This window comes from Erpetoichthys calabaricus, chromosome 6 (assembly GCF_900747795.2).
Source record: "Erpetoichthys calabaricus chromosome 6, fErpCal1.3, whole genome shotgun sequence".
Lineage (NCBI taxonomy): Eukaryota > Metazoa > Chordata > Cladistia > Polypteriformes > Polypteridae > Erpetoichthys > Erpetoichthys calabaricus.
The window spans coordinates 197,325,972-197,350,565 of NC_041399.2; the positions used below are offsets into that span (position 1 = coordinate 197,325,972).

Here is a 24,594-nt window from a genome sequence, read left to right on the forward strand (position 1 = left end):
ATTACGTCAGTTTTAATGTGTTTGTATGGGTTCCCAGTTTGTTTATTGAAGATGTGCAGATTAGACTAAAACGCAAGTCTAATTTAACCTGGTATAGAGTGGATGTTTGTGTGTGCATGAGACCATCCATCCATCCATGCATGTTCAGAACGTACTTGTCTAGGACAGGTCCATGGGGCAACTGTGACTATGAATTGCTTAGAAAAGCTAAAAATGGTTCATACTACAAGTTCAATTCCAGTGTCTCATGACCTACTCTGCTTAGCAAATAAAAGCCTAGTGGGTGAAGTCATATATTTAACCATACACATACTGCAAGTGTTGAACACCTTGAATATACATTTTAGGATGCTAGTTATGGCTTATGCACAGAGTACAGTACAGTGAAATTCTTCCATGCATGTGCTAATTCACATACAATGCATTGCCCCACTTCAGCACCATGATTAATGAGCTTAATGAGTATGACCTTGAAACTTGTCTTCTTTACTTTAATAATAACAGAACATTTTTGTCATTACCAATGCAATTATGGGACAGTTGCAGAACACAAGTATTTTTCATTCCTTTTACTTTACTTCCTAAGAAATCTCAAGAAGGTTGATCTGTCACAAAAGTTTCTGGTGTCTTTCTATCTTTGTTCCACTGAGAATGTCTTAACTCATGGGATGCTCATGTGGTATGGCAACAGCTAACAAAAAAGCTCTGCAGAGAATATTACCAACAATTCTTTCTGTACCTTAGAAGACATCTACACCTCTCTATGTCTGCAGGAGACATCCAGCATCACAAAGGATTTGTATAACCTAGCATACAAACTGTTTGAACGTCTCCCCTTAGGGAAAAATATAAATCCGTTAGAATGCTAACTCATGAATGATGAACAGTTTCCACCCTAAAGCAATTACTATGCTAAATTCTGCAATGAAATCACACACGTCATAGAAAGAATAGTGAAATATCAATTCATCATCATTTATTATTTTTCTTAACTTGTGACAATTGTGTAATGTGTGAGCTGTCAATGTGAGAATATTAGATGTGTGATTTTTAAAAGTATAATTTTGAACATTGTTTTAGGTAGAAAACAAGAATTTCATTGTATGTGTTATGCAATGACAAAATAGGAATTTTATATTGATAATTCTTATAATATTGGTAATACTCAGCCTTTGCCAAAACTGTTCACTCTGAGTTGGACATGAAAGTTTGATGTCTGTGTTTGTGAAATTCCATTTGCAGGTGAACACTGGATTTCTAACTTGATTGTAGTAAAGATAGGCCATCAAAACTCATCATGTAGATTTTAAATATAAGTGCCTCTACCTCAGACTGTATAAGTATAGCACACAGCAAATATAATACAAATCAGTATACAACTGTAATTAATGCCTTAAATGGTTATGAGGATTGTGATTGTGATTTTTTTCTATTCATACTTGTAGATTTAGCTTGCATTTATTCAAACACATACAGTGCCTATAAACCTCCTTGGAAGATTTCACATTTTGTTTTTATACAACATAGAATCACCGTGTATTTAGTTCAATGGAGATCACTTGTCTGGGATTTCAATGGTAGACAATGAAGACAAAATACTCCAAGCAACTCTGTAAAAAGATGACAGAAAAGCATAAGTCAGGGAATGGAAACAAGTAAATATCCAAGTCAATGAATGTCCCTTAGAGTCCAGTTATATCATCCATCCATCCATCCATTTTCCAACCAGCTGAATCCGAACACAGGGTCACGGGGGTCTGCTGGAGCCAATCCCAGCCAACACAGGGCACAAGGCAGGAACCAATCCCGGGCAGGGTGCCAACCCACCGCAGCCAGTTAAATCAACCATTAAGAAATGGAAAGAGTATGGCACATCTGTAAATCTGCTCAGAGCAGGGTGTTCACAAAATCTGAGTGACCATGCAAGACCAAGAGACCTAAAATAACTTTAAAAGAGTTAAAAGCTACAGTGTCTGACATTGGAGAGACTGTGCAGACAACAACTGTTGCCCGGGTGCATCACAAGTCACAGGTTAATGGGAGAGGGGCAAAGAGAAAAATTGCACAGGACATCTCGGCAGAAGAAGCATGGGAGACTATTAAGTCAGTTCCGACTAGTCATCTTGTCCATGCCACTGAAGAACACTCAAATAGCACGAGGCTGCCTACGCCATGGTTCATCATGGGTGGCATTAGGCAGCTGATGAGCAGTACCTGGTTTTCACCAGATATAGCGCTTGGAGTTCTGTCCAAAGAGTTCAGTTTTTGTCTCATGAGACTAGAGTTCTTCAAATGCTGTTTGTCAAACTCCAAGAAGACTGTTGTATGCCTTTTAATCAAGAAAAGGGGTGAAGCTACTGGTGGCCTTACATTCAGAAGCCAGGCTGCCCCAAACACTTCTATTTGATATGTTATTTGACAGTCATCCATGAATCAAGCAGCTCTAAACCTCAACAATTTTAAAACAGCTTACGGCTTGTCCACCGACTTCTTTCCAGGCCCCCAAATTTTCAATTTCTGGCTTTGCCACTGGTCAGGTGGAGTATTCATCTAGCCACTCTACAATAAATACCTGAGTGATGGAGTGCTGCTGAGATGGTCCTCATTTTGACAGGTTGTCCAGTCTAAGTAAAGGTCTTCTGAAGCTCTATTAGACTGAACATTGGGCCCTTCTTGTCCAGTTACTCAATTTGGGTGAATAAATATCTCTTGGAAGAGCCTTGGTGGTTCCAGACTTCTATGTCGCAATTATGAAGGCCACTGCACTTCTGGGAACACTCCAATCTTTAGAAGTGATTTTGTACCCTTGTTCTGATCTACATTCACAATGAGTTTATCACAGAGAGTTCTTTCTACTGCATTTTTTTTTTGTCCTGACATGCAGTGTGAAATTGTGAGACCTTCTATAGACATGTGTGCCCCTTCCTAAACAATGTCCATTCAATTCAGTTTGCAACAGGTGGACCCCAATCAAGTTCTAGACACATCTTAAGGATAATTAAAACAAACAGAATGTACCTAATAATAATCTGGAGTGTCACTGCAAAGGGTATGAATACTCATATAAATGAGGTCATTTATTTTTAGATTTTTGATAAATTTGCAAACCTTTCTAAAGACGTGTTTCAGTTTGTCATTTTGGGTTATTTGATGTAGACTGGGGCGCAGAAATGGAAGATTTATCCATTTAAAATTAAATCTACAACACATAGTTTACAGAAAATGAAGTGTCCGGAATACTTTCCAGATCTACCGTATGTGTATGACCTGCATACAATAGGAATACAAGACGTTCTCAGGATTAATTTACGGTTCACCAAGCGGTATTATTGGTGCCGTGCGCGCACCTTTCTGTACGTTCTACAGTTGACGGTTATGCGCGTTCTCGTCTCGGGGTATTTTGGCGCTCTCATTTTGCTGTGCATTCACCAAGGTGAGTCGGTTCCACGTGCTCCTTAAGCGATATACCTTTAAATTTGTACGTGATCTACATATTATTTAAAACTTTCTAAACGACTTTGAAAGCAACTCCTCATTGCAGTGAGTGACCGCATGCGCGGTAGATATGTTTTTTTCGCATCCTGTTTTGTATTTGCGATGCCCAGGCTGCAGGGGGAGTGTGGCGGACTGAGCGGAGTTGCGACTGTTTGTTGAGTCTCCCCGCTTCCTCTCAGCACTCGGAAGTAATTATTCGGAGGACCCATGTTACACTTAACAGGGATGAAACGGCAATTCTGTAAAGAGCGATTCTAGTTTGAGTCGCCAAGAACTGAGCGGCATGGCGCAGAACTCGGAAGCCCGGGGGCCGGGGCAGGGCCCAACAGCGACTGGCTGTAGCACGGTGGTCATGTCGGTGCGCGTTTCGGTGTGTCATTCCGGTATTAGGCCGCTCTGCCTACCGGGTGCTGGAACTGGAGATGACTCTCTCCGTCTGCAGCTTAGTATGGACTTAGGCAAAGCTGGAGAGTTTCACTTGGCGCTACGGGATACCAGCGGAGCCAGCACGGGCAGAAGCGTGGTAAGGGGGCAGTGGGGCGGGGCTACCCTAAAAGAGAGAGCTTTTATCTCTAGTTTGTTTTTAAGCAGTCCCTTGTTAACATGGCGACAGACCAGACTGAGTCATGTGATCAGTTTGTCAGAGAGCTGCATTAGTGTGTGTGTGTGTGTGTGTGTGTGGGGGGGGGGGGGGGGGGGGGGGGGTAATATTACCACGGTAGAGTACTGACAGACTTCGTGCTAATCCGTATGTTCACAGACGTTTTGCACGCTCGTGTTGTAATCCTTTTTAAGCCTTATTATCTCGAGTGCATTATCGATCTATATTTTATTTATCTGAACTAGTCAAAGTAGCAACACACATTTTTGTTAGTACTGCAAAGGTTAACGCAATAGACTAATTTTTAGAAGAAACCAAACTTTTTTGAAAGTTCAAATTAGGTGTACAAATTGGATCTAAATAATGGCGAGAACAGAGCTTATTTTATCTTTTATTGAGCTTTTGTTGATGGGTAGCATGGTGGTGCCGAGGTTACAGCTTTAGGAACCAGAGTTTGAAACCCATTCTAGGCACCACCTGTGTGTAGTTTGTACATTCTCCATTTCTTTGCATGGGTTGCTGTCACACATTCTAAAGATGTCTGACAGGCCAACTGGCAACACTACATTAACCTAACTGTGGTGTGTGCATGAAAATAAATTATGGTGTAGTGTGGTACATAGTAGCACTTTAAGGCTCTGTCTGCAGGGTTTCTTCCTAAAAACCTACCTCTAGTTTTCTATAATTGGTGTACTTTTTACTGTTTAGAGTTGCAGTGTCCCATTTCTACTCATTTATTAGAAACATATATAAAATAACTATGGAAAGACAGGGAGAGGATAGATAGATAGATAGATACTTTATTAATCCCAAGGGGAAATTCACAAATTCACAAAAAAAAATGAGGGAAAAGGAAACTGAACAAAATACTTGATACTGAGAAAAATAAAAAGATAAAATTGCTGTTATCAATTTAAGAGCTAAGTAGCACAAGATATCCAAAGCTTAATGATTAATTTGTATATTGTAATTAGAACGGCAGTAGAAGAGACAGACAGACAGACACACACACACACACACACACACACACAGACGTGTAGAATACTGCAGGTACTTGGCCCCATAGCATTTAAGAAGTGTTTCTTTCTGCTACAATGTCTTTCTGTCATTTTGACTATTGCGTATCTATATGGCATAACAACAACCAGTAGAGTTTAGATAACTTTTTTGGTCTAGGCATATATATTGTGTTAGGAATATATACATGTTAAATTACTGTGGTTATATTCTGGCATGGCATGTATGCATTTCCAATTAGACAGTAATGTTAACCTAAACTTTAGTGATTTGTTTAGAATGCCAGCAAAATGTTAATGCTGTACAGCCTTGTCTTTAGTTCTGCTGGAGTACTGGCAGTGTCATTAGGAATATTTACTGATATGTGTGTTTTTCAATACTGAAATCTACATCCCCTGTGCTCTCTTAATTATAAGCTCTCTTATTGGTAGTTCTTTTCACCTCCTTTTGATGGAGTGTGACACACCGTTTGGTTTGAATTCATATTTTGTTCAAAAGTAGTAGTACTAGTAAGAGCAGTAGTAATGGTATTGCCATATGTCCAACCAAAATGCAGCAAGTTGCCACTCTCCTATGTTGCAGTGATAATAGGATGTAATTACATGTATTAGTGAGAATATAAATACATTTTCTATTATAATTTCACACGATTGTGTAGGTAAAATCAATATAAAATGGACATATGTACGCACTGAAATACTCTTCTTAGACACCAGTTTTCATTTAAAGTGATGTTAAAAGTATATTGATTGATGTGTTATTGTTATTTATTGGACATGGAAGACTTATAAAAAAAATTGTAGCTCATAAAATATTTTTTAAATATAACCTTTTTTAAAGAAGTATTTGATGGAGAGTTAGTCTTTGTCATAGTCTGGCTCCCCAAATACAGGCAGCTGGTATAATGGCATTGTTCCAGTAGGATGAGTAATTCTCTTAATATCTTGGTCAATTGTATGGAGAATTTGCTTTTCCACTAAAACCAGCCTTGTGTTGGTTGGATATAATGTGTACTTTGTTCATGTGGCATTATCCATATTACTAACCGAGAATGCTAAACCGGATGGACGCAGGGACATCCGGCCATGGGCCGTAGCCGCAAAAAGACGTACTGCGCAGGCGCCCCAAGAAATGAGGCTCCGCGAGAGGCGGACGCGACCATAGAAAAAAGGAGTGAGCACAGAAAAAAGGAGTCAAAGAAATGAGGCCCCGCGACCACAGAAAAAAGGAGTCAGCACAGAAAAAAGGAGTCAAACGCAGGCGACGCACAGCGCCGCACGAAACCCATTGCACATGAAACTAGCACACAAAAAAAAAGAAGCCGCTCTCGCCCACCTGCAAGCCACCCCCCCCCCCCCCACAGGCACCGGACGGGACACACACAAAGAGGATGATTCAACAAGCCCCTGGCACACAAAAAAAAAGAACCCAAAACCACCCCACCCACCCTACAAGCAACGGACAGGACACACACAAAGAGGAGGATTCAACAAGCCCCTGGCACACAAAAAGAAAGAAGACGCTCGCGCACCACCAATCCCACCCCATCCCCCCCCCGGTCAGACGCCGAAAAAGCACACGGCGCAACACAAAACGGGACCCACACAAACAGGAGGATTTAACAAGCTCCTTACGCAACAAAAAAAAGAAGCCGTGACCGCCACGCCAGGCCCATTAGAGACGAGACATAGCACACGAAACGTTCACAACAACGACGAATCAGACCCACAAATACACTAACATCAATAAGAAGTGACACCCAAAGCCCCATTTCTAAAGGAACCGTCCATATTAAACATACGTCATCTCAACACCTTCACACTAGGCAGCATAGGGGGATCTCCTTACAATAAAGCACTATTAACCGTTCAACTGCAGAAAAGGCTCCATATTAACAGTGAGTGCGATCCTCCTTATTACTTATCCATATTACGCATGCTGAGGAACAAACAAGTCATGAATACACGCTCACGGGTACAAAACGATTCGGCTCGGATAACGGGAACAAACACACGAACCCGCATGAAACAACAAAATACACGGCGGCGCACCTGCATTACATCCTACAATAGTTCATTTGATTTTGCATCTACCGGAGTAAATATCATGTCACCAAAAGGCAATGACCCATACTGCTTTCGCGTATGTGGACAAATATTACATCGCATTGGAACAGTGCACCCTGAAACAAATCAAGAACGCAAATATGCACAAATCACGTCGGCACCCACAAAGCGATTCTGAAACCGCGGAAGAAAAAATGTCTCGGCTCCAAAAACACATGTCACTCCTTATTCCAAATACCGGTCCCAATCACAGAAATATCGGTATCCACTATGACAATTCACAGTAACAACGCACGTGACATCCGTCTTGCCACACTATTAATTATAGATGAATGTACAATGGCATCCAGTCACTTACTCAACACCATTGATAAACTTCTACAAACGTTGATGAATAAGAATATTCCCTTTGCGGGAAAGGTACTTTTATTAGGAGGAGATTTTAGACAGTGCTTAACTATTACTCCACTTACAATGCGCTCAGCTATTGTTCATTCCACCTTAAAATACGCGGACAATTGGCATTGCGTTGATGAATAATAATATTCCCTTTGGAGTAAAGGTACTTTTATTAGGAGTAGATTTTAGACAGTGCTTACCTATTGCTCCACATACCATGCGCTCAGCTATTATTCAGTCCACCTTAAAATACGCGATGACGTCATATAAACAACACGAGACCGAACTACAATACATATACAGGCGCGAGACCTGATTGGTGATAATACGAAGAAACGAACAGTCCGCATATTAACAGTGAGTTCGATCCTACTTATTACTTATCCATATTCCTCACGATAAAGATCAAACAAGTCATCAATTCACGATCACGGATACAAAACTAGACGGCTCGAGTAACGGGACCACAAACACTAACCCGCATCAAACAAAAAAATTCACCTCGGCGCGCTTCTAAAACCGCGGAACAAAAAATGTTACGCGAACAATTGGCTTTGCTTTCTAAAGATACACTTGGTACAAAACATGCGATTTCCAGATCCCGAATATAACAATTGGTTATTACAACTAGAACATTGTACACTCACCAATACAGATGGACTTCACCCAGATATTATTACAATTCCTCAACCCTTCATCTGCGACGACTTACTTACGGAGATATTTGGAACAGCGGTCTCATTAGACCAAATGCCCCTTTTAACACAACGCACTATATTATGTCCAAAAAATATTAATGTTGATCACATTAATAACCAGGTCATTTCATTACTTCCTGGAGAGGCACGGCTCTTTCTAAGCTCTGACAAAGTTGACTCTGATGACGACAATGAACATCTGAATTTCCCCTTAGAATATTTGAACACTATTAACCCAGCCGGATTAACACAACACAATCTTAGCCTTAAAAACGGAACAATAATCATGCTATTAAGAAACCTTAACACTAAACAGGGTTTATGCAATGGCACACGTTTAGTCGTCAACACCATGACACACAATGTTATTCTTACAGGATCACATTCTAGCAATACTGTTCTCATTCCTAGAATTGACCTTACGAGTTCTGACCTAGAATTACCTTTTACATTGAAACGCCGACAGCTCCCCATTAAACCTGCATTTGCCATGACCATCAACAAATCACAAGGACAAACCATGGACAAGGTTGGCATCTACCTCTCTGAGCCCGTTTTTGGACATGGACAACTTTATGTTGCCTTCTCACGTGTTCGACGTTCATCTGACGTTAAAGTTAAAGTTATAAATGCTCCATGCCAAGGAAGACTCATTCAAGGACAAGACACCATCTTTACTACTAATGTTGTGTACAAAGAAATATTCCAATAAACCATTACTCTGTGCCAAACACTGTATTTTTGGCTTTCTATATGCATCATCCACACCTGCACACTATTCTATATCTAATTCATACATCTCACTCTTTGTCATGCCCCAACGCCAGGGGTTGGCGAGCGAAGCGAGCAGGGGGCGGAGCCCCCTAGTTAATACTAAAACTACTACTACAACTACTTTTGGCTGCACAAAAGAGAAAAATGTAGAAGTTGAAATGACCCCTCTCTAGGTAAATTTGAAAGAATAAGTCAATCAGTGACTGAAATTACAGCAGAATGCTTCTCAGTATTAAGGCAATCAGTTTAGAAAATTCACCAATGCTGTTTAAGTGGGAGTTTTTGAAATCTCAGAAATTTGTACAGTGGACTCTGTTTGTGATAACGCAACAGAAATTGTACTTTCTTTACAAATTTGATTGAAGAATAAGTGTATTAAGTTTTAATTAAATTGGTCCACTCGCAGTTGAGTTACTTTATGTAGATAGGTGAGTGGATGGATAGGTGGAAACACACATATAAAATGTAAGACTCTGCTAATTCAATTAAGCAGAATTAATTGAATTCTGTTGTACCAGTTACCAGTTGTATAGGGCAAATACAATGCAATTAGTGTAATGGTTTGATTCTTGTTTTTTATTTTCTAAAAGGTTGTTGGGACTTGAAAAAAATTATGTTGTTCTGAGTGTTTTTGAAACCCAGGAATCCAGTGGTCACATTTGTTTTTTGTTTTCAGTGCATTTTTACTTGTTAGTAATTTCTGTTGTTCTCCCACAGTGCAGTCTTGAGTGTTTATGTGTCTTTTGTTTATAAATTGCTGACACTATTTTTTGACTATTTTGTTGATGATTGTAATGTTGTTGCTAGATAAGGTCAACTGGAAACATGTGGGGTGTGACATTCCCAGGTCAGTGTTGCATACGTATGATCATCCAACTTTGTAGAGTCACCCCAAACACCCTAGCGTAATTGATGTTTATTGAAAGGCTGTCCAGTTATAAATTCCTTTTGTGTGTTTTTTTTTTTTTTTTTTTGACTGCGATCTTGGCTCTGGTTACGTAAACTTTTGGCTTCTCAGCCTCTCTCTCCTTTCAACTATGATTATTGTCTTACAACTTGGGTCTTGCTTTTTTAGAATTTTGGAGTCCTGGTTTATTTGACTTTGGCTTATTTATCAGTACAGGTAGGCATTGGGGTAATAGGCTGTCTTGTGGTTCCTATTGATTTTGTAGCTTTGAATATTTACTTGTTTTCTTTAACCTTTGGAGACAGTACACCTAAAATAACTTTTGTTGAAACTAAACAATTTGCACAATGCTGTGGTAAAGTTTGTATTACATCTAGTGTTACTAGAGGACTTCAGCAGCAGAATTATAAAGGTCACTTTGCAAAATGAGACAGTAAAAAGGTCAGAATTGTATTTACTAAAAAGGAAAGAAGTCTTCCAGTATAGTTCTGGAACATAGTTTTTGAGCATGTTACACAAACGTGAACCTCTACCAAGGAGAAAGTGTAACAAACTTTAGAAGATCCAGAGCCTACAGTATGACTCTTATCGGTGATAAAGAGTCAGGTCAAAATTTACTAAACTAGTGAAGTATGAAAGTAAGGTTGTGGAATGTAGTGTCGGGAAGCATTAAGCCGATGTCGCAATACATGACCTCTTGTTGGAGGTATATCAAACTCAGTGACTACAGTTGCTGATATTATCGCCTGAGTATGTCATATTTGACCAGTAATCACAGGGTATGTCAAATTAGATGATATGGAACAAATGTCCAGCACAGTTTCACTTTCACAAAGTATTGTAATCTTGTCCCCTTCTGTGACAGCCAGTAATTTGCTGCTTGATGCATTTGGTGCCCATGCAAAGGCTTTTCAGATTAGCAAGTATAGCTGTAGTTTCTGCCCTTTTTTTCTTTCTTACATTCCGTTATAATGTGTAAAACACAAGCCATAAGACAGAAGAGTCTCTCTCTTGTTTGTCAGGTCCAAAACACCCATATTCCTTATTCCTTGTTGCTGCATTAAATGCATTGTATTTCTTGGTGAGTGGTCATTAGTTGTGAATTCTCACATGCACACAGTCCCAACCCACAACTTAATAGAAAGTCAATCGTATTTAGATAAGGTAAACTGCAGACAAGGGAATGACAAGGTGAAAGTGAAGACCGAAAGGACCCACAGCCCATCACTATATAAAATATGGTGAATTGAGATTGTCCAGTCATAAAAATAATGTTCTCTATGTGTCTGTGGTTTTGTGTACATATGTTGTACACTAACATATACAGCATATATTTGTTTATGGGCTACAGACATGATTTTATTCTACTGTACAGGTTACCATTTACTATATGTATTGGCTCACTGAACACCTTATTTAGAATGCCTCATATATTTTCAGTGTTTGGAGATGCAATTGGAAATAAAAGTGTACATTCAGACTTGCTGAACAAACAAGTAATTTAAAGCAGAAGGATTTTAGGCTTTTGCTGTAAAATTTGTAGTACTATATTACGATGTCTGGTATCCCTGTCTGGGGTAGTTTCTTGAATTGTGCTTATCACTGCTTGGGTCTGGAAGATTATTAGATACATTATTATGTCAAAATCTTCAATTTATCGTGTTACATAGTTATAGAAATTGTTTCTTTTGTTTTGTTTAGTCCATTGTCGAGTACAACCTACGTGATATTCATTATGAGATCAAAAACAGCCAGACCCATGAACTTGTAGTTATAGGACATCCAGATGAACGTATGACTTTCAATTTCCGAGATGAGAAGGAAGCCCAGAAGTGGTCCACTATCATCACCAGTACTATGAGGGAAGTGCAAAGAGGTAAACCCATTTTATGGGCATCAGTAAAAATATAAACATATTGGCAATAAAGAGCATTAAGAAGTGATGTCTTACTTTATATACACAACATACTCTCACTTTGTGGATTTCTTTAGTAAAATGTAAACTGAGAGAAGTGAAATGCAACCAGCTCTTGTCAGTGATTAATTTTTTATCTTATATTGAATTTCTGTTTCAGTTTAAAGATGGGTATTAAATTACTGTTTAAATTTTTTACTCAATGTATGTGAGCATGTAAATCAATTGTTAATTTAAGCCTCAACAATGAAAACCAGATTTGTTACATTCAGCTGTAATTCAGCTATGTTTTCTGGGTGCTTTATTTTGGTAATCCCACTGTACGATTTGTTTAAAAAAAGTCTGCTGGGATTACATGTCTTAAGGCTAGAGTTACTAAAAAAAAAAAAAGTTTGGGAGAGAGCACTGAAAGCGTAACCCAAACTTAAGGGGCAATCTATGCTCCCACTCAATGCAACCTATTTTTTTTATAGTAACTATACATTAATACAGAAAACCTGTTTTCCCTTGAAGATTATAATTTTATTATATGGCTACTTAATGGTGTTACTGCTTTCTTTGTTTTGTGTGTTTTTTTTCTTTCAACTATTGGTTTTATTATTATTATTTTTTGTTTCCCTTCAGTGGTGGACAGTTCTTCAGAGTCACCTGCTATTCTGCCTCCACCACAACCACAGGAGAGGCGCCTTCACCTGGAGCCATTGCAGCCCAAGTTGTCTTCACAGCTACCCCAAACAGGTAGACCAAGACCATGAGTTTTACTAGCTAAGCTACATGTCTAAGACTGGTTGAAATCTAAGTAATCAGCATAGACTTAAACGTTAATGTTTCAGTGTTCCATCAATTTTAGGAGTCCCCAACTCTGGCCCTGGAGGGTCCCAGTGGCTGCAGGTTTTCATTCTAACCCTTTTCTTAATTAGTGACCTGTTTTTGCTCCTGTTTAACTTATTTTGAATTAATTTTATTTGACTTGCTGTTGAAGACTCACACCCCTTAATTGTTTCTTTTTCCTTAATTAGTAGCCAAGCAATGATGGATACAAAATGAACCAAAACATTACTAGAAAAACACTACCAACCAACCAACATACAATATCTAAAAAAAAAAGAAAGATGAAGGTCTCAGAAATGCTGATCTGCTCAGGTCCCCAAAACATTTTAACACTGCTCTTAGAAAAGAGAAATTCAACAATTTTTGGAAATGTATGCTATTGCACAATGAGAGCAGCAACAAGCCATGGAATTAAAGAATGGGTTTAATTAATAACAAGAATCAGTGCCTAATTAGGCAAATGGTTGGAAATTGGTTGGAGTTTCAGGCCCTGACTTAGTTGGTCTTGTGTTGGTTCATTCATTTCATATTATTTTCTTGTTTGGGCACCATTTAAAGAAAGAAATTAAGCAGTTCAGAGGAACGATGAAGAGATTCAGGGGAACAAATCTAAATATACAAGTTGATTAAAATTAATTCAGAAGAAGTTAATTAGCACAAAAACAGTGCAGTAATTAAGAAAAAGGTTAGAATGAAAACCTGCAGCCACTGGTGCCCTCCAGGACCAGAGTTTGGGACCCTTGATCTATTGGAATGTATTTTGTAATGGATGTAGTAATGCAATGCATTGCATTTGTCATTCCAACAGATTGAGCATCACAGATATTAGTACTTGTTTTATGAATTCCATACTAAATGGCATATAACAGAGATATAGTAAATGGTCACACACTTGTCCTTTTTTTTAAAGTGGACAATTGTTTGAAGATGATTGGGACCTTTCCCAGTAGGTTGTATCTCATGTGCTCTAGGCAAAATACATGCAGGCTATTTGATACTTTGCATTTTCTGATTTGGTCTGTTAAACTAATGTTTATTTTTTTGTTCTTAATCTGAATTGCACGTGTTTGATTTGTACTGTCCTATCTATTAAAGACCACTGTTTGTGCACATCATGCTGCCATTGGTTGAATAGTGGGAAGGAGAGGTGGAGATAATGAATTGACCACCTGGTGTATACTTTTATGACTTCGAATGACTTTTTCATTTATACAGCACTGAAGCTTTTCATTAGACTTTACAGCAATAATGTTTTATTATAAGCATATTAGTCATTTATGTAAAACCACATTGTTTTGCACTATACTTGTATGTTTATACCAATTTGATTAAAAATACTTTTTAATATTTGCTTGATCGGTATATTTTTAGTGGGTTATTATTGCGTTTGCTTTCTCCAGATTTTTTTAAGAAATACTGTAAGTAGTGGATAATCACCCTCTCAAGCCATTACCTAATCAACTGAAAAAATATATATACTTAGCAAAAATAGCTTGACATTAGTATGCATAATTAAATATACAGGAAATCTGTGGTAGACTCAAGATATACTGGAACCCAGATGACAAAAGTGAAAAAAACCAAAAAGCTATATAAAATAACCTGGGTAGATAATGATCAATATTTGATGCCATTAAAAAGAAAAGAAACTTAATTCTTCCATACTGATATACAACTTAATAAACATTTTTCAGACTTGATGACAAGTATCTTTAAAACTTGGTATTTACTATTGGTATTCATGCATTAAAATAGCAGTTAGATGAAGACTAAATTACAGGAAAAGAGGCTTTGACTAAACATAATATATTCTCAAACCAGCCTAATCTAGTTCAGGATTGCCGGGGGCTCAAGCCTGTCCTGGAGTAATCTGCATAAAGCAAGAAAAGTTTCCTGAACAAGGCAGCAGTCCATCACAGGGTTCATTCATGAGCACATCCACACTGGCACTAACACAAAACCAGTTTGGGATCAACAGTCAACCTAACTTTCATGTCTTTAGAAATGTGGAGGTTAACGCATGTAGTCACAGGATGAATACACAAATTCCATGTAGTCAGTGGTCTGGTGTTGGAATCAAACTCGGGATACTGTATCTCTGAAGGAGTAGCACTATCCTCTGTACCGCAGAGACCTATTTTCTAACAGGTTATTTTAAAATAAGTAATAGAATTTTTTTTTTAAAGAAAAGAAAAAAGTCAATATTAATGTGTTTGATATATGTAGCTGTCAAAGATTAGTTTTCTCTTGAAGCTATCTTCTGGACAAAGTAAAAACCTGAAATGTATTATAAAAATAATATCTTCAGTTCTTTCCAAACATTTTCAAGGATTTTTGTAAAATTTCAACTTGTTTTCCACATAATTAAAGTTTTAAAAAATGGTTATATATATACTGTATGTCAGATTTTTAAGGCAAAACCACAACTGAAGATTTCAATTTAGCATAGTTCTAAGAATGGGTTTCTTTACTGTGCTAAGGGGTAGGCACTGTACATGCAAGTTTCCAGTTCACCCTATGCTGTTAAGTGAAGTGAGCATATCTCCCCATCTGCTATTGTTGCTGTTTTATAGTAAAATATGTAAATATTATTGAAAATGTGATTTGTAAATTATTTTAGTTATGCATCGGCTAATTGTGTAGATATCAATGTATGGTAATTGTTTGTAGTCTTAATTAAAGTTTATGAAAATACTGACTTTCAGCAATTTAAAAATATATTTTCAGAGGATCTTTCAATTCAGCTTGCCCGTGCAATAGAGATAGGTGATGCAGCAACAGCCTCGGAGTGTGCTGCAGCCCTTGCGCACCAGAAGGCAACGGTGTGTGTACGTCTTAAAGAAAGCAATTACAGTCAGCAGGAAATAAGGTGAGAAGCACTGCTCTTCCATTTGGCCTCTTGTTTGATACCTGCATGATTATATAATGTGTATATGTGTGTGGGTGGGTGTGTATCTGATATTAAAATATTATTAAAGGGGAACAGTCATGGTTTGCTATCTTTTAACAGCAAAAAGTATGAGAGCTTTGAAAAAAATCGGTGTGAAACAATGCCTTTCATAAAAATAGGCAGTAAAAATAGAACTGGTGACATCAATAGTCTATTGGTAAGTTGGTGGAAGAATCAAGGTGCTGATATTGAAATCATTGCTAGGCCTTCTATCCCCACCCATTCATATTACCAGGAAGTAGTAAAACTGTTCATATGTTTGGAACTCTCACAATTGCTCTGGTTTTCATGGTGATGACTGCAGTATAAAATGCAAGTTTCAAACTACATGAAGTGCTTATCTGTAGCCTTTATCTTTCATATATTTGTGCTCACGAATGGAATAGAAACATTTGAACAAATTACATTAAATCTTTCTCATAAATTTAATCTGCACTTTAAAAGACTCCTAATTTTTTCTCATTGATCTCCAAATTTAAAGTGATGTAGGGAACTGCAATAATTACCTTGAAAAATAGGGTGACCATATGTTTTCATACTCATAATCAGATGAGCCTTCTTTTCCCTCTAGCCACTCAGAAAAGCTAAACAGTGTAATAAAAGCCAGTTCCAAACACATGAATCCAAGTCTGTTATTTCCTATTCGTCTGAACAAGCAGTTTAGGCAACAAGCTGATCATGCTTGTCAGTTAATGTCACCTCGTTGATTTTGGGGATTTGAGTCTTTCTACTGTCTCATTACTGGCCAATCTCTTCTGGTGAGTTTCTTGAAAACGGCTCCATGATTTCATACTGAGATTTTTTCAACGCTTCCATATGCAAGGGTTATTTTCACCACTAGAAGATAGCAAAGTGTGCCTGTTTCCTTTAAGAAAATGGCAACCCTTGTTTTTCCTAGAGTGTATTTTATCAGCGCTGTAATATGACATTTAAACACTTCCATCTCAGAGCTGAGAAATGTTTCTTACATTTATTTTGTCCTAGCATTATGTAAAATCCACTTTACTTATAGTAACCCTTGACAAACAGGTTGTTTTTTTGCGTTGTGTCCTCCCCAACCATAACCTAACGTCTATGGGGGAGGAGTGAAAGCGTTAGATTCATCAGACATTTCGATGGATCTCGTTGTTTTAGGGTCCTCGGATACCGAAAACATAGATATATCGATGATGGGTGTGTCTCTCTCTGCCTGTATCTGTCTGTCTGTGTGTGACTGTTTTTTGAGGACGTTCTAGAGCTAAAATGGCGGCACAGAAAAGTACCAAACTCAAAACATAAGCCGGTTATGAGATGATGATGTGCTGGTTAGTTTTTGAGCCAAATCGTGCAGGAGAAAGAGGCACTCTAGAGGAAACCTCAAATGAATTTTTGATAATATCTTGAATTATGGCAAATACTCTAATTCTGAAGTTAATTATGAAGTCTTCTCATCAGTTGCTATCGTAATGACCTATTTTATGATCGGAAACATCAGTATCAGAGTGGTAAATAATTACTGAAATGTTATAGAATAGTTCGGGTAACTTGGCTCATAGGATGCAAAGCCTACTAATGCTTAGGTCCGATTTTTTGACCTTCACAGCAGCTGTGTTAATGAGTGTTAAATTCTAACATTTAAAATGAAAATTAATATTGTAAGTGGCATTTTTTTCCTTACAAATTAATTCAAAATTGATAATAATATTGTTCACTTCTGACACATTTTGTTGAAAACAAATTAATGTGTTTATTTATCAGAGTAAGTTTTAAAAAGGTACATAAGTGAATAATATGTAAAGAAATGGAAATTTTAAGTCTGAATCTATTTTTATTACTGCAGTTGCAGCATTTTTCACTGTGATTAACAGGTTTCTTTGCCCAAACTTTAGGCTTGATGAATAATTCAAGCTGTTTGTCCATTGTCAAGCTTGCTTCATTTTTCTGAACCTCCTCTCCAAACACTCAGTTATTAAGGAAATATTATGCAAGAAAATACAATTTGCAATAACTTAAAACATTGTGTTCTCACATTACTAGGGACAAAGTGTCTGTTTTCTAGTCAGTGTCTCAACTTGCTCTCTTGTCATCCTAGTAGCAAACATGTGATATGTTATTTGTTAATATGCCCTCGTAATGTAAGCAACTTCTGTGTATTGGCCAATTCTTTCCATTTGTAAATACATATTGGAAGTTACTTTTTCTGTTAATATTTTTCTCTGTAGTTAATAGAGCAGAAATGCAACTAAAACTCCTATCTGTTTTGTTAAAAGTAGAAAGAAGCTTTGTAAGAAAGATTTACCTTCTGTAAAAAATGTAATTGTGAACACATTATGTATATTTAACTTTAGACTTTAAAATTATTTCTGTATTTTTTTTTTTGTGCCAGCAGTTTCATTGATACTTAATCATATGTTGCCTTATAATGGCAGTCTTTTGTATTCCTGTTTTAGCCTTTATGTTCATGCAGCGATTCTCCACCTTTTTTAATACTGAGGGCTGCAGATCCTTTTCTTTACAAGTGGGCCGCACAATAAGAAATCAACATGGTTTCTTGAAAAAGACACAAATTGTTGGGTATAGCACACAAAGTAATGTATATGTGTACCTAATAATGACATCAATATTTGTGAAGAATCGCCACGAGACTTGGATGGAGGTGGACAAAAAAAAAAGAATAAAATGTATGACTGCTTGTGTTTACAGTGACTTTGAAGACCTTTTTAAATGGGGTATATTGTTAGCACACAACCACAAATGTTGAATGGCAACTTATAAAATACTTAAAATCACATGAACTATGAAATGGTTTGTTACCACTACATTTGCAAAGTCACAGTAGCGGGACAAGTAGGGTCAGACAAAGAGTTAGGGTATCAAAAGCTCAGAGTCACCATAGTGTAAAATAGTAAACCAGCATGACAGATAACAAAGGTTTCCTTTGTTAATTTGCACACAGCTCAGTTTTTAAAAAATTTTTAACCGTTGGATTTACCTCTGCTTGCCCCACCTCTTAACCAGAAATACTCATGAAGCATTGTAAAATGTTCTAATAAACTGATTAGACACACACACAAATTATAAGAAAGTTATAAGCCTTTACGTATGAAGTAGTGTTAAACCTCAGCTAATCATAAACCCTGCAAAGAAATAACCAATGCAAGTCAATTGTGATTGGATCTCAGTAACATCCAGGAGCTGGCTATTGGACTGCATATAAAGTACCCCGGCTTTATATTTTGAATAGTGTATTGTTTGATATATTTTAACATTTACTGCCTACTTAATCCTGGTTGACCATGCTTGCAACAACTGTGTAGGTCCATAGTCCACATCTGAAATTAGCCATAAATGTTGAAATTTATAGTGAAACATACCTCAAGGTCCACAAAAACAGCTGGTCAGACTGATTCAAGAATGAAACAGGCTCTCTAAATGTCTTTCTGTGTTTGTTTTTTGCATACATATTTGTTTATTCCTTTTACAGTATGAAAGTTGGTGTAGAAGACGCCACTTCTTCTTGTTGTGTCACTGTAAAAGTGTTTTCATACATGACCATTTCATCATTAAAGCAGCAGGTAAGTTGACTACAAGTACTGGACACTATTTTCTTTTACTGAACAGCTATACTTTTACTTCACTCTTTATAAAGAAAATATTTAAATTTTTGAGTTTCCAAAAACTAAGAATAACATCCATCCATCCTCTTCCGCTTATCCGAGGTCGGGTCGCGGGGGCAGCAGCTTGAGCAGAGATGCCCAGACTTCCCTCTCCCTGGCCACTTCTTCTAGCTCTTCCGGGGGAATCCCAAGGCATTCCCAGGCCAGCCGGGAGACATAGTCCCTCCAGCATGTCCTGGGTCTTCCCCGGGGCCTCCTCCCGGTTGGACGTGCCCGGAACACCTCACCAGGGAGGCGTAAGAATAACATACCTTTCTCAAATTTGCTGAGTTACATTCAGGACCACAGAAGGCTGGAGCTTATCCTGGAATAAGGCATTGCTAAAATTTGAAAATTCCTTGATATAGCTGAGAATACCTAAGATAGTATTTCTTCAGCAAATCACATTATGGTTTCCTTACTGTTTCCATAAATTAAGCTATGAACATTTTATTCTTGGATAAGAAATGTTCATGTGAAATACCAAAATGTTTATTCATTTATCTTATAAAATTCAAGATAAATCTATTAAAAAACACAACACACGAATTATAGTTGCACCTTAAATGGTTGTACATGGAATGTACAGTCTTTTTGCAGTTGTGTACTCAAGTTTTCAAATTGTTCCCTGGTAGAGTTTTGGTTTCTCTTGGCAGGTCTTCCGGGACTATGGGTTCCACCCAAAAGTGCAACGTTGGGTGATTGGTCAGTGTTTGTGTGTGGATGACCGTTCATTGTCCTCCTATGGAATACGGCGTGATGGTGACACAGCCTTCTTATACCTGGTTTCAGCGCGACAAGCCCAACTGTCTCGTCAACGCTATGAGGAAGAGCAAGAAAACGTCATGCTGTCTGCTGGTCAGTCTCTCCTTACAGATAATGGACTGTCCCATATAAACAGGAGAGATTATAACACTTTGCCAGCCAGGATTTCACAAAAGAGAGGTATGTTGGCCCAAACTTACTTCTTTATTTATTGAATGATTCATTTGTCATAGATGCACAATGAGCAAATTTAAAAACAGACGTAAAATCACAGTGAATGTTTACATTGCATATTAGAAAAATCCATCTCGCATAAAAGCATGAATAAAACTTCCATTGAAAATCCTTTTTCACCTGTCAGTTTTATTTGTATGCTAAGTACAATAGGAAGCCTGAACTAAAAAGAAAATCTTTTCCATGTTGTATTATACATTATTTTTAGAAAAAAATCGATTTATCTGTAAAGTCTTGAAAAAGTGTTGTTTTAAGGAGTACACTGAGTGACCCAATGGGAAATATTTTGAAATCATGAGAATTGTAAAGTCTATTGCTTGTTTGTGTTCTTTGTATTCAACACTAAAATGAAAGTTTTAATAATTTGCCATGCTCTATAACTGCAGAGCATTTATGTGTTTAAAATGCAAGAGTGTTGAAGTGTATGGATTTCAAACATTTCAGGCGTACCCATCACTAGGTTCTTACATTTTTTACACATTTTTTATTTCTTTTTTTTTTTATTCATTTTGTTACCTGTTGTCTTTTATATTTCCCAAGTAACAATTTGGAATATTTTCTCATTGAAACTCACTGATTTAAGTGTTTACATGTGTATATCACTCTTTTTTTTATATATTCTCAACAAAATTATCTGTATGCATTACTTTTGTGTTTTCATTGTATAAGGCTATGTGAACTTGTTTTTGCCCTTTTGAGTTGCAGCTTGCAGATAACGTTCACATTGATTTTGGATAATAATTTTTATTGGATCGATTTATTACTGTTTTCAGCAATTACAGCTTTACTTATAAAGATATCATTAATGACAAAAGTCAAGGAAAAATGACATCACCACAAGCAATAAATTTTTTTATGAATTTAGTAGATGGTCTAGCTAGTTAATTGGCAGATTGTACAGGAAGTTGAGTAGCTACTAGCTATTTCTGCAGCTTAATAGTGCAGGAGTAAGCTGAATAGATGAATGAGTTATGTTAATCAGCTGATCTGTTATTTCGAGAGATAATCAGAATTTTTTGAAAAGCACTCTTTTCTGAGACTATTGTAATATAAGCATTTCACAGCTTGGCAGTGGATTTAGAAGAGATACATGCTTTTCAAGAGTCCTCATGATTGGTATTACTGTATAAGGCAGTATCAACTTTGTATTTCATGTGAAATGGAATCACCAAGTACCAGATTAGGGCTGATATCTGAATGAAACTTCCTTTGCCACTAGCTGTTTACCTCGCAGTTACTCAGGTAAGAAAGTGGTCAAGCCTCTTGCATTGCAGCTAGTTATTTTCTGTCAACTGAAAAGAGAGCTACAGAAGATCATATCTATTTCAATGGGTGTACTAATCTTTTCTTTGTTAAATAGATGTAGCATATGAATAAGTTGCAGAGAGAGGAACAATTCAAAGATGAAGGGACTGGAATGTGGCAGACAGTGCATAAACTTGGCATGGTTACTGGTTCCTGTAAATGAGTAATTTTCTGTATTTTTAAGATGCATTTAAACTTATACTCATTTTTTTTTCCTTTCATAGCTTCTGCTCCAGGGCGCATACCATCGGCACTTCTGCAGTCAGGTAAGGCTTCATATTTTGTTTGTAAATGCTTCTTTTGCTCAGTTCATTATATTAGAAGCAAAGTTTTACAGTACTTAGCAAAATAGGAAATTATTTTTAAGGGGCCATTTTTGTCCTCATGGACTGAAATTTAGGGACATTATATAAAAAAGTGGAGCATTTTAAAAAATACCATTTTACCTTATAATAGTGAAAGTGATTAATCAATAGCAAAAAGAGTACAAATTGAGCAGTTTATAGATTGTTTTTGGTTTATATTGAAAAATGTCAATGCATAAGCTGTAAGCAAATATTTTGATCAGTTTCATTATTTTGATGTTTCATGTGCAGTAAGTCAGAGATAGTCAGTGTTTCTAACTGAAGACCAATTTGCTAAATTCATCTATTCACTTGATCATCTATAGCTAATATTCACTTGTTAGTGTAACTCTGTGTTAAAATTACCACATTTATTTAAAAAACATTATTAAAATCTAATTCTTTTGTTGCTGTATTTGCATTTTAAAGGACTGGATTTCCAACTTTAGTCATTAATATAGTATAACATTAGGCAGAATGACAGCATCGCTACAACAGAAGAGGCACACATTACTTGGCCACCTGGAATTTAAGAACTATAGTGGCTAGAGGTGGATTATCCAGTGTTGCATTGGTACACATTTAAAATGGGAACCTGAGTAGTGATTAATATCAATTAAGAGGAGAGGGACAAAGTTTAAAGACAAGTTGAACAAGAAAAAGAAGGATCAATGACCTCAGGTGATCTATAGCAGAGCAGGAAAGAACAGTATTTATGTAAAAGTTGTTCCCTTCTTCAGGATAACTGGTTGATGTGCTCAATGGTGGTAATTTTAAATATGTCCCTCATGAGCCTAATTTAATTTTGTATCACAGAAGCAGCAGCTTTGCTGTTATAAATAAATATTTAAGTATGTATATAATGGACTTGATGTATATGAGCTCTTTAAAAAACACTTTACAAATGTCACTCTTTAAATACCACTAGACTTATGCTTGTTGATCATAAGTGATCTGCAGACCAAACTTTGAAGTTCACTAATATATATTTCCAGCCTAATTTGCTAATGTATCACTTTGGCCAACAGTAGCCAGATTGTTTGCTACCTAAGTGAGCCCATTCATTAACATTTTCTATTTTGTACAAATGTTACTTTCGTGTTTCAGTTGTTGGAAGATTGACTTGTTGGTTGTACAATCCTTTTTCCATGTGATCCAGTTTATGAATAAAAATGTTTACACAGTCAGCACACAAAGGCTGGAGACATAGAAGGCAAAATGAAAGAAATAAGCATAACATCAGATGGATTTGGAGTGTTAAAGCCAGGCTTTAGTATAATAGTGACAGTTATGTTTGGATATTTTTTTTGTCCTTTGTTCCAATTATTTCCAACACTAGTACTTTATCATCTTAGTCAGCTTTTCTTGGTGTGAAGAAAAGAAGTGGACAATGTTGCATATTATACTTTAGATTTGTGTGGTTTATATTGTTGAATTATTTGCAATGAATTTTGTTAAAGTCTTTATTTTTGCATTTTCCTATATTTAGCAAGTCCAGTTTTGGATGATACACAAACAAAGATGGGTATCAGTGATATCAAGCAGTTGATAAACTTAGAAATGTTGCAGCTGAATGATGCATTAAATCGAACCCGAAGTTCTTCAGTGTCCTCCTCTTTACAGGTACAGATCTTTTACTACAGATTACAAGGCCTTTAAGATTGTAACTGATGCTTGTAACGCCCTTTATGGGTACAGTATTTAAGGAAACTGAGTGAAGGGATTGAAACATAATTACACATTGATCTTATCCAGCAAGATGTCAGAGAAGTAGGACATTGTAGTAGCTAAGGCACTGTACTTAAGTCACAAGGCTAACACTTGGAAACCATGCTAATGACTCGAAGGTTGACCCTAAACAAGTAAGTTAACTCTGCTTAGGCTCCAATTTTAAAATGTGAACAGTGAGACTAGTAGGGGGCACCACTGAGCCCTAAGCCCCAAACATGCCAGCACACATCAGGTCCCAGGTTCAAATAAAGATTTTATTTTCCATAAGTACCTGTCATTGTCTTCTCTCAAATGTTGCACAATACACAAAATCCAAACAATATTCTTCTTCCCCCTCTTTGTCCTTCCTCTCCTTTCCTCCAGGTGAGTTTCATCCTCTTCCACCCAACTCTCTGAATCCCTGTGTGAGGAGAAGTGCAGTCCTTTATACTGGACCAAGGAGTGCTTCTGGTGCCACAGCCAGGAAGCACTTCTGTGTTAGGTGCAACATCCCTAAAAAGGAGGAAACCTCCTCCCAGCAGGGCTGCACATTGGAACTCCAATTCCCATGAAGCCCTGCAGGAGTGTATATGGAAGACCTACCAGAGAGAACTGCTGCCACTTGTCAGAGTAGAGAAGCAAATGGTTCTGGGTGGAGGTCCCCTTCTGTCCTTCCGTTAAAATGGCCTCCTGGCCAGGTCAGGAGCCTTGAACCATCTCAGCTGGGGTGCCAGTCCATGCTTAGTGTCCATGACAACAGCTTTAAATACATTCCGATATTTTAAGTTGCCTTGAATGCAAACATCAGACAATTTATAATTGTAATAATAGCAACAAGAAGAAAACTTTTGTGTCATTGGGGACAAATATGTATACAACATTTGTTTAAAAAAATGTTGTATTTACAATAATATATATAATGCATTATTTTTCCTTAATCATATTGTT

The 24,594-nt window shown here is 37.2% G+C and overlaps 1 protein-coding gene across 1 annotated transcript in view; it reads left to right on the forward strand.

The window, feature by feature from the left end:
• Nucleotides 1–3,600: 3,600 nt before the first annotated feature.
• shrprbck1r (sharpin and rbck1 related) overlaps nucleotides 3,601–24,594 on the forward strand; it is a 55,535-nt gene continuing 34,541 nt past the window's right edge. Inside the window, exons 1-8 of the mRNA XM_028804278.2 lie at nucleotides 3,601–4,018; nucleotides 11,659–11,833; nucleotides 12,497–12,610; nucleotides 15,431–15,572; nucleotides 19,117–19,207; nucleotides 19,945–20,233; nucleotides 21,817–21,858; nucleotides 23,426–23,559. Coding sequence (XP_028660111.1) covers nucleotides 3,779–4,018; nucleotides 11,659–11,833; nucleotides 12,497–12,610; nucleotides 15,431–15,572; nucleotides 19,117–19,207; nucleotides 19,945–20,233; nucleotides 21,817–21,858; nucleotides 23,426–23,559 — 1,227 coding nt within the window. The 5' untranslated portion in view covers nucleotides 3,601–3,778. The remainder of the gene's footprint in view (nucleotides 4,019–11,658; nucleotides 11,834–12,496; nucleotides 12,611–15,430; nucleotides 15,573–19,116; nucleotides 19,208–19,944; nucleotides 20,234–21,816; nucleotides 21,859–23,425; nucleotides 23,560–24,594) is intronic.